The sequence below is a fragment of the Rhea americana genome, unplaced genomic scaffold (assembly GCF_003343005.1).
Source record: "Rhea americana isolate MKP2758 unplaced genomic scaffold, rheAme1 scaffold_2, whole genome shotgun sequence".
NCBI classification, from domain to species: Eukaryota; Metazoa; Chordata; class Aves; order Rheiformes; family Rheidae; genus Rhea; species Rhea americana.
Window position 1 is genome coordinate 11,954,350 of NW_028186149.1, and position 10,708 is coordinate 11,965,057.

Genomic DNA, 10,708 nt, shown 5'->3' on the forward strand with positions numbered 1-10,708 from the left:
GCTCTTCCCGCCCACCTTCAGCGTGTCCGAGATCAAGAACAAGCAGCGGCGGCACTTTATGTTCCTCCGCTGGAAACAGCAGCAGCGGAAGGTGAGGCACAGCGCGGCGGCGGGCGAGGGCGGCGGCCCGGGCTAACGGTTAACGGCGCCTCTCGTTGTCCCCGCTAGGAGAAGCTGGCCAGCAGGAAGAAGCGGCGAAAGGAGCGAGAGGCCCTCGGAGACCAAGTAAGGGCTGAGGCCGCGGCGTGCCTCGGGGCGGCCCCGCCTCGGGGCGCCTGTACCTCCGTTGCACGGTGACGGCGGCGCTGCTCCGGTGGTATTTCTTCTGCTGGGCGCTGCACTGGGCCTTCTCCAGCTCCGTGAGTGAGAGGATTTCCCCGCTGGCACTTCAGTGAGGAGCGAGCAGCGATCGATCGCAGTGCTCCCTGCGCGTGGCAGTCYTTAGGGACACTGTGCCTCTGCAGGATGTGTCAAGCAGCTAAGCTTGTAAATGGTGCTTGTTCTGGGTTAAATTATGGTGTGATAGGGAGTGTGATTCCTCACTCCCTTTATCCCAAAGATGACATAAAAGCATGACTTTCCAGAAAAATACTGTCTGATAGAACTGCTACAGCTTTGTGTAAATGCTGTGTGGGGTTATGCTTTTAGAAGCCATTCCCATGTAAACAAAAATAACTGTCTGAACTCCTGACCAGAGCAGTCATCTGCTTATTTCTTAGCCTAACCATGAGCCAAGGCTTTGTTTCTTCTTTTCCTGAAGAACTTCAAATGCATATTGGCAATGTGCATTTGACAGTAAGTTGTGAATTCCTGTATTATTATCATATCATGAGGATACACTGTATCAGTGGTGAATACTATATGGTATTAGTCATGAAGTTGTAGGTGTCATGGATARGACGTGTTGTGGCAAGGAGAAATGCTTTTTTTTTCTTCCACAGATAACAAAGCTCCAAATTTTTGTTTCGTTTTGGAATGACATTTCCTTATTAGATTGAAACTAAGCAGTTTCACTGTTCCGGCAATGTTTTTCTTCCATACAATGCTCTCTGGTGTCCTGCTATCTATGCATATTCTTAAACAAGGTGATGTTATTATTGAAGTCTATGTGAAATGTTATAATTTCCTTTTCAAAAGCTGTCATAAAATAAACAATACATGTTAATTACCTGTTAATACATGTTAATTACATGTAGAAATAAACACTATTTTGATAGTAGGAGCCTTTTTCACAATATGCTTTAAAATAACATAAATGTGTTGTGTTAAAAAGCTTATATRTGTTATTCTAGGCACCTCCAAAAGCTGTACCGAAGACAATTGAAAATCAGAGAGTATATGATGAAACAACTGTAGATCCCAATGATGAAGAGGTAACCTTAATTTCAGCATTTTTTTCCACAAGAAGTGATTTAAAATGGATTGATGGAACTTAATGTTCTTTACTCCCTTATTAAGGTGTTAATGGATTATTTTTTACATGTGATGAATTCACTAATGGGTGATGTCATTCTTTATTGTCTACCTTAAATAATTGCCCTTTGCATTATTGTTAGCAAAACTTGCTCACCATTTTTCATTTTTTGTGAAAGTATTTTAAAAGTGAATGCCTTGGGATGATTAATTATAGCATAGATCTTGTGAATTTAAATTTTTGCTATTAATTTCATCAGAATTTAGATCAGACTGAACAATTGTTCCTTAATTATTCAGTATTAATATGTGGTGGAATAACAAGAGTTCTGTTCTTCCAGGTTGCTTTTGATGAAGCAACTGATGAATTTGCACCATATTTCAACAGACAGACGATTCCCAAGATTCTTATTACAACATCAGACAGACCTCGTGGGGTATGTATGCTTTGCTTAGGGAGTGTTACAGGATAGCTATGATTCAAATTGTAATTAGTAAATTCAATTTTGCTGTAGGAATGGGTTTAAAAATACAACTTGTGGTAACCTCTATGCAGAGGTAAAGTCAACTGGTTGGAAGAGATACCTTAATGCTAAATTGTTAGGTTCTTCTTGGTCATGACAAACATACTTTGGGTTTTAGCAACACTAAGATGGTCTTAATTTCTCTGAGGGGATTAAACGTCTTACCTTTCAAATGTAATTTGACTTAAAAGCTAATAATCACTATATGCAATCCTAAAATTGAAAAACTAGCAAATTGGAAATAATAGCTCCCATATGGATTTTTTCCCTGCTTATTTAGTGACTGTTGGTAACCTTATGTGTATATAACCTGTTACTTTCTTTAGCTCCATTCTTTCATTTAAAAAATAAATAATAAAAAAAATCACGGACATGTTCTTTTATGCATTACCTAACTAGAGAAATTTTTGACACTTYGTGAAAACTATAAAAGTGGTTTCAAATACAGGAAAATGTAAACCGCAAACCATCTGAAAACTGGCGTAGGTAAGAGTTTCTGAAGCAATATCTGTATTGTATTTTGAAATGGTAACAACATTTTGTAAATTGATGTCCTTAATAAATATCTGGGGTGGGGATTGCTTTTGGGAATTCTTCTACTTGACTATGTTTGAGAACAAAATACTAAAGAAAATATTACTTCTAAAAAAAGAAAAAAAGTCCCCGAAGCTTGGAAGGAGCTGCAGTCTTTACTGCAAGTATGTCCTAAGCAAAAATGAAAAATACAGTTCTAACATGCATTGCAGTAGAAATCAAGAGAAATTTTCTAGTGACTGAATAAAGAAATTTGGAAGCTTGTCTTCAAACAATATTATTACTCCTAACATCTCTGAAAAAAACACGAAGAAGAGCAGTCGGAATGAACAGCCATCCATCCCTGTTTGAATTTGGCTGTGTATTTAAGAAATTGCAACTTAGCCCACCTGTTTTACAGAGAACAGTGAGGTTCTGTGAACAGTTGTCTACTGTTATACCTAACTCGCATGTCTACTATCGAAGAGGATTGGCTTTGAAAAGAATTATTCCACAGTGTATTGCAAGAGACTTCACAGATTTAATCGTCATTAACGAAGATCGCAAAATACCAAGTATCCTTTACGTATTTCTTAAAATAGATGTACTATCTCTAGGCCTATTGGGGGAAAAAGTATTTTGAGTTTAGTAGGCAGCAAGGATGTTGTTGTTTTGGATTTTTTCCCCTTCACTATGCAGCTTAGGTTGCAGTTGCAAAGTTTAAAAAAAAAATCGCTGTGCCAACGTAAGTACCTTATGGCTAATGGGACTTGAAATTATTAAAGAAACTGTGRTTTTCTTTATTTGCAGGACATAGATAGTGTTACTGTTTCACTGAACTTTACAGTTGGATTAATAAACAAGTTTTTCTGACGAGAGAGTTTCATTTAGTAATGGTTCATATAGTCAGCAAAACTAATTAATAAGATGGCAAGTGCCAGAATATTCTTCTGCTCAGCTATTAAAACAAACGTTTAATGAACGTGCTTCAGAATACTAGTTAATTAGTTTATGAATGTATTTGAGGAAAAATAATAAAACCTCGTAAATCAGGCATAGATCATGGATATAATATTCTGATTCAACATTACATTTCACAGAACCTGTCCTCTGTAAATCACATGTCGAATTTCATCAGCTTTTCTTTAACTCAGTGAACAGATGGTCTTGTTTTAAGTCATTTGCCTGATGGCCCAACTGCTCACTTTAGAATGAGCAGTGTCCGTTTGCGTAAAGAAATAAAGGTGAGACTCCACCAACACAATTATAAAATGTGCAGTCTGTTGTTTAATGATAAATACATTCTAACTATTAAAACTGGTTGCAGTTCTGTGAGACTGATTTTGTAAAGGCATTTTTTGTATTTATAAACTGTGTATGTGCATATATGTGTATATGTAATTGTATGTGTATGTATAATGCACACATACGCATATTATGCATATGACTGTATGTATAAACATACATACACACACAGAAAAGAAAAAGGCCAAGAACCAATATGTTCCAGTTCCCTAAGCAGCATATTTTCAATTTCGTAGTTCTTGCTGAATTTCTTTAATTGTCTGCCAAGGTTGTAGTCATACCAATAAATGCCAACTGATACCCCAGAACACTAGAGAGTACATATACGCAGTATATACTATACATAGGCTATATGTATTAAGTCTGGTATACAAGATTTCAGTGGATACAGTTTTGGGCCTTGAATAAAACCTAGCTTTACTTACTCTTAAAGCAGTATAGTATTATTTGCTTAGCCTGAAATAACTTGCAGTAAAATGCCTCCTCCCTCCTGCCTTCTGAATTAAGTAATTCTTAAATTTCATCTGTTTTCATTAAAGGTTAGCCCAAATACTCTTAGCTGGAAATAATCCACAGAGATTTTCCGACTTCTGTGATAGCTAGACTGATTCTTTGTTGTAATGGGTGCTGCTACACCTGGAAATGGGTGCAGGAGACAGGCAATGTAAAAGTAATCATTTGCACTTTTTCTTTGAATTTATGTTCTTGAACCAAACATATTACCCTGCTGCTTTAGCTGAATACAGTCTTAAGCTATATTTTAAAAAATGATTAAGGCTTGTTATCAGATTTGTCAAAATAAGTTGGCCCTGGTTGCTTTTGCTCTTATTCTACTTCAGACTTCTCTTTTATAACACTAAAATCAGTCTGTATTCATTTCGTTATCCATTAATGACTTTCATTCCAGCGAAAAGGTAAAGAGCCCACAGAACATGTACCTGAAGTAATCTTGAATAATTTTACAACACGACTTGGCCATTCTATTGGTCGTATGTTTGCTTCTCTCTTCCCACATGATCCTCAGTTCATTGGAAGACAAGTAGCTACATTTCACAATCAGCGAGACTACATCTTTTTCAGATTCCACAGGTGAATTCTGTTCCCCCACCCCTCCCAACCTGTAAATAAGAGAGAAAATTAAATAAGAGAGAGAAAATTCTTGTAACTGCTTTCCTGTTTTTTTTTTTTTTTTTTTTTTTTTTTTTTTTTTTGAAGGTATATCTTCAAGAGTGAAAAGAAAGTAGGAATTCAAGAACTTGGGCCACGTTTTACCTTAAAGCTGAGGTCCCTTCAAAAAGGAACCTTTGATTCCAAATTTGGAGAATATGAATGGATTCATAAGGTATGTTTTAAAGTAATGATACAAGTTCTGTTTGGGAATGGAGAATAAATCTGACATTATGAAACTTGACCACAAATCTCAGCCTAAACATTAATATTATAAGTTCTCAATAGGAAGTGTTCAACTGGAACACYATTTAGAGGTGCTTTTATAGAAATATATAAAGTAGAATCATTCTGCTATATTGCAAATGAAAAATTAAAATACCAAGGATGATGGGTATCAATATACCATGGCTACTTGTTTGCAGAACGTAACTTAGCATATACAGTTATAAGAAAGTGTGAAAAAAGCTCCCCTAGTATAAGGTATTATTGACTGCCTAGTAAGCTTGACTAGAGCTATTTTTGTGCAAAGTGACTGCAAGAATCATAATGTAAAAATAGTTAAATTATTTGCATAAATGTCACTTCTTAATAGTGAATGGTAGGTAGCAGTGACTTATGCACAAGTACAAGCGAAATAGAAGTATTACTATAGGCAATGATAAATGACTTTTCCAGGCACCTTACCGTGAAATTGCTTTAGTTGATTGGCAAAACTTAGATGAATATCCAAAGCTATACCACAAAAAAAAAATCCTAATACTCCTGATGTAGTCCGTGAGGTGGATAATCTTGTTTAAAGATATACTCTGACTACTGTTTGTAAACACTACTTAATTCTGAACCACTAATCTCCAATTTATTGTTAATCTTGAAAAGTTAACTCTAAAGACTGACTTTAGTGACTTAGTAGTCACTTCACTGCCTACCCTATGATACACTGGAGCTGTCCCTCTTGTTTGTATCCTCTTACGTGAATTTACTCATTAATAACTTTCTTTTTGAATTTCAGCGCCGAGAAATGGACACAAGTAGAAGAAAATTTCATTTGTAGTGACATCTCTCTGCTAACTGCTGATAATGATATGGATTGTGTCACCACAGACCTCTAAGCAGGGACAGTGTTAACGAACAACTACTTTTCTGCAGAAAGACAAACTGCCAACATGTTCTATGGGAACAGATCAATTAAAATTGCATCTCCTTTCCTATGTTTGCAGCTAAACCAGATGTGACTAAGACAGTAACTCTTGTTCCAGTTTAGCAGGAAAAAAAACTATGGCAATGTGAGAGCAGCCTATAAGTTAGCTAATCACTGAAGCTTCACTGTGACTGCTTCTGTGCTCTGGAGAGAAATTTCAGTTTGCAACACCAAAGACTAAAAATTTTGGTTAAAGGTATTCTCAAATAAAGTATTTTGCAATTATACATTTTTTTTTTCCTTCTGTAAAGCAGCTCAACTCAGCTATCTTCCATTAATCAGGTAAGGTAATAAATATTTTAAACCTCTTTCTAACTTTCATGATGCTGTCCTCTGAGAAGAATGGTGCCAGTTTTCCAAAAACTGTCTCTTCTAGAGAACATTAAGAAGGCCATATGCAATTTAGGAAGTCTATGGTATTTCTTCTAGTTTCATAAAATGTCTGTTCCTGAAGTTTAGCATATTATTTTTGTATCTTTTCCCTAAATGATATAATTAGGAGAGATAGACGCCTGAAAGAGTCAATACTCCTGTATATAACAAGAAATAAAACCAACTGGAAAGAATTCATTATATCCTTACAGGAAGAAAAAGCTACCTCATCTAAAATACCTACTCAAATGAACAGGTAAGGTCTTTGAGCAGGATTTTTCCTGTTAAAACTTAGAAATACTTCTTTAGCCTTTTGGCTTACGTGATTTAATACTGTGTGCAGAATGAACTACTGTTCTGCCTTAAGTCTACACATTCACTGGCACCTAAAAAGCTGAGTGTTCTTTGAACCACTTTCTTTTTAAGTGCAGCCATCATAAGTGCTTTTTACTCTTTATGTAAAGAGCTTATAGAATAAACCATCTTCTCTTACAGAATTGCTCTTTTAGGAAAAATTACACTTTTACTGCTTTTGTCTTATTTAATAACTTTGATACGGGACAGTTATTAAAAGATGAGTTGTAAGCTAAGAGAAAAATTATTTTTTCTTCCTATTCTGTTTCTTTTGTGTTTCTAAGTATAGTCCTCATAAAACCTCATTGTTCTGTAACAATATCAACAACATAGAGCATTTAAAGAGACAGACTGATACATGTTCTCCTGCGGTTGCAGAGTGATACAATAACTGGTGAGGTATCAACACTTCCAAAAATGAATCCAGTTGTTCCAGTAATTCCAAAACCAGACTAAGTCAAAACACTTTTATTTTTTTGCTTGGTATATAAAACTGATTCCCTCATGAAACAGAAGTATTAATTAGCATACAGTTCATTTGGAGAGGTAGATGGTAAGAGGTTTGACAATAGCAATTTTACAGATAGATTTGGCACATTAAAGCTAAGCTTTTGTACAGACTTCAAACCAAGCCACTCCTTGAGGCACTCTTTCCCTGCACACATCAGCAGCTACGAAAAGATGCTAAAAGATCTGAAAGACAAAAACAGAAGAAGGTAGTTCGTTAGAAAAGTACCAATCCTAAATGAAGTAACCCATGCATGTCTAAAAATGTGCACCAGTGTGCCATGGAGAGCTAGTTAAGCATCGTTTTTCACAGCTGTTTTACAGAGCTATTAAATAACTTTTTTATACCATGAAGCTATCCCCAAGGGTACAGGAAAATAATCAAAGCTGTTATAACTGAAGCACTTTGCTGGAAGCCAGATCTTCAGAAAAACTTGTTCACAGTCACTTGAATTATCAGGCCTCTATTCTGCCTTTGAAAAGTAGGGGGAGTCTGGGTAGCTAACAATGAGCCCAGTAGACAGATATACTTTCTTTTCACTTTACAGAGGTAGTGCTCACTGTACAAACATGAACTCTCTGGGCTCGTGGTCAGAACACCAGGATTACAGATAAGAAATTGCTTATTTTGAGCAAGAGACAAAAGGAAAAGAAATTATCCACATAGGTAGTATGATTAAAATTGTTACTCCAATTACTTTTGCCTGCAAAATCAGCAGAAGCAACTGCTTGATTACAAAATCGGAAGAGAAGAGCTGTAACTGAGAAATAAAATGCAAAGCTTTAAGTGCTGTATGTGCACACAATTGAGACAGAACAAACATACTTCCTGACATCCACACCCAGGAATTAGTAGTTTTTGGCAAAGCTTAGTGGAGAATCACATGTGGCACTAATTCAACTATTGTCAGTTTAACTTTTTACAAATATTTAGGTCATCAGTCTATAATGCTGACAAATTATRTGATTTCCTCTCTCTTGAACTATTGATCCCAGCTGAAGCCACAAGAGTGAGAACGTAAGTCTGTGTCCAAAATGTTTATCTTTGAAATAAGAATAGTTAACAAGGCTCACAGTAGAAATAACTTTAAAAACCACAGGAACTCTAAAACACATTTTGGTTACACTACCATAATTCATTGTGCAAGACAGTCTAATTCAGTGTGTATGGGTGGGTTTTTTTAATAYAATTAAGCATCAACCTCTGTACTACTAGTACTCTGGCTTTTATTAGCATGAACTGCAGAAAGTTTCCAGAAAGTTTGTAATACAAGCAATCTGCTTGAAAGCAGTGAATGGTTAAGTTCTTAAATGAGAGAACGTTTTTAACAAATTTGGTTGTGGACATCTTTAAAGCTGTATAACTAATACATTCAGCAAACTACAATTCTTTGGGTGATACAGATCTACAAAAACAGAATACTTCAAGACTCACTATCAGGTTTTTAAGGGTTATGAACTATTAAAGCATAGCAGGTGATTTGAAATAACGTTATATATGCTGTTACCCCCAACAGATGCAAGGTGAGGGAGATGGTGACATTTTTATGCATTTGTTGCGTGCAAAACAGCAAATTACTGAGATTCAAGCATTCTTGATTAGAATATTGTGGATCTAGACCCCATTCAGCTTTCTATAAAGGTTAGTCTAAAACATAATTACCAGAATCTTCATGCAATACTAGACTAGTTTCATAGTGATAGCAGCAGTGTTAATCAAACTACAAAGGTTTTGGAATGTAAATCAGAATTCAGAGAGCTGTTTCTAGTTTATACTGTCTATCACGTAGCAGGGGGCAGTGCTCTTACTTTAAGGCCACCACTAGCCTACCCTTTGAAGTTTACTTTAAAAGTTGTAGTTTAGGTAGAAACTAGTTCAAGAAACTAGAAGAAAATCCTAAGAAAGTCCATTTTAAGTATCTGCTGCAATCTGAATTCACTAAGTACCCTTTCAGGCAATAATTCTAAGTAAGAAGAGGAAAACAATACCCTTAAAAGGAGGGAAGATGCAGCACAATTAATGTCAAGCCATGTTAGTCAAAATAGCTCACTAGTAGCTGGCCCTGCTTCTGCTACTGCTGCAGCAGCAGCAGAAAGTGGCTGATGGTCTGCAACTGCTAAACCMCTCACAATGCTTATGAACAGCATCTGTACAGGCCACTGCAGAGCTACCACCACAGTGCAGGAGGAGGAGCCCAAAATGGGGATCTAGACCAACAACAGCTGCAGAAGTCAAGACGTCTCTTCTCAATGCTTTTAATACAGCCTCATTTAAAGCTAACTATTTTTAATGACAGAACAAGCAAGCTTATGAATTGTAATTCAGAACTTACCACCGAAAGATACCAAGGTAGTTCACGTAATTACAAAAATGAACAAACTTTCTGGGGTCTGAATGGATTTGTACTTGAAGATACTCCTGTCAGTAGGGGATCATGTTGTGCATTTTGCAGGCAGAACTGCTTCAAATCTGCTGCAGCCTGAGAAACCTAGTCATAATAAAGCCCACATTAGTATTCACCAAGCATATTCTTTACAGAGGATATAACCTACATCGCAAAGGATAAAGAATGCTGAATGATTCTGCATTATAGCTAAGTAAATAACATATATAGCAATTTCATCTCAATTTTTGGTTTCTGATTGACAAGAAATTGTACACTATTGGAGCAAGAATTCTTTTGGAAAAAACTTTTGCACCAAAAACTTCCAAGCATGAAACTATATGATAGATGAGCTACATCTTGAAGGTTGCTTTGTTACACACATAAAGATCATTTCTCTTTAAAAATTAAAGCCTATAGTTTAAAACTCTCTACCCCGATCAACTGGTATTTTATTTTCCCTTGGAAAACTGGCCTTACAATGGAATAGCATATGAATTTTAACTTTTTGGTAGGCTGTACCTACCTAAGAACAGTGAAATAAATTCTTTGTCTTTCTCTTCCTGGCTGTATCACTGAACTGTTCATAAAAAAAGAATTATCAACTTTAGCAAACTAGCATCTTTATTGGCATTTTGTACTTGCAGTTTCCTCGTAGTTTGTCTAATACAACACGGGGCATACTGCACACAGAAAACGCACTCATCAAATGGATTTAATATGTCTGGCAGCTAAGTCTCCATTTTACAGTGCGATGTTCGGGCCAGGCGAGGCAACCTGTTGTCAGCCCGACTCAGGCAGCCCTTCTCGGCGGCGCTCTGGCGCTCCSCACGGTAAGGGGACGAGCGGGCAGGGTGCGGCGGGTCCGTCCCGGCTAGGGGAGTGCTTCGGCCGGGGAACGGCCCCGCCCGCCGCGGGGCACCCGAAGGCCGCAGGGGGCCGAGGGGGCGGAGGCCCCGGCCGCGCCC

At 37.0% G+C, this 10,708-nt stretch overlaps 1 protein-coding gene across 2 annotated transcripts; it reads left to right on the top strand.

Annotated features, from left to right (window-relative positions):
• The first annotated feature begins 6 nt into the window (after positions 1-6).
• RPF1 (ribosome production factor 1 homolog) lies at positions 7-6,350 on the top strand. Of its 2 annotated transcripts, XM_085303496.1 has the most exons (9): positions 7-91; positions 169-225; positions 1,293-1,373; positions 1,755-1,850; positions 2,872-3,025; positions 3,612-3,694; positions 4,663-4,844; positions 4,971-5,097; positions 5,935-6,350. In XM_085303496.1, the coding sequence occupies exons 1-9, from the start codon at positions 59-61 to the stop codon at positions 5,974-5,976; spliced, it is 855 nt and encodes a 284-aa protein (XP_085159622.1). In that variant the 5' UTR covers positions 7-58; the 3' UTR covers positions 5,977-6,350. The 2 variants fall into 2 exon arrangements, with proteins under 2 accessions (XP_085159622.1, XP_085159623.1); XM_085303497.1 differs by lacking the exons at positions 7-91; positions 169-225 and adding an exon at positions 251-493.
• The last annotated feature ends 4,358 nt before the right edge of the window (positions 6,351-10,708 follow it).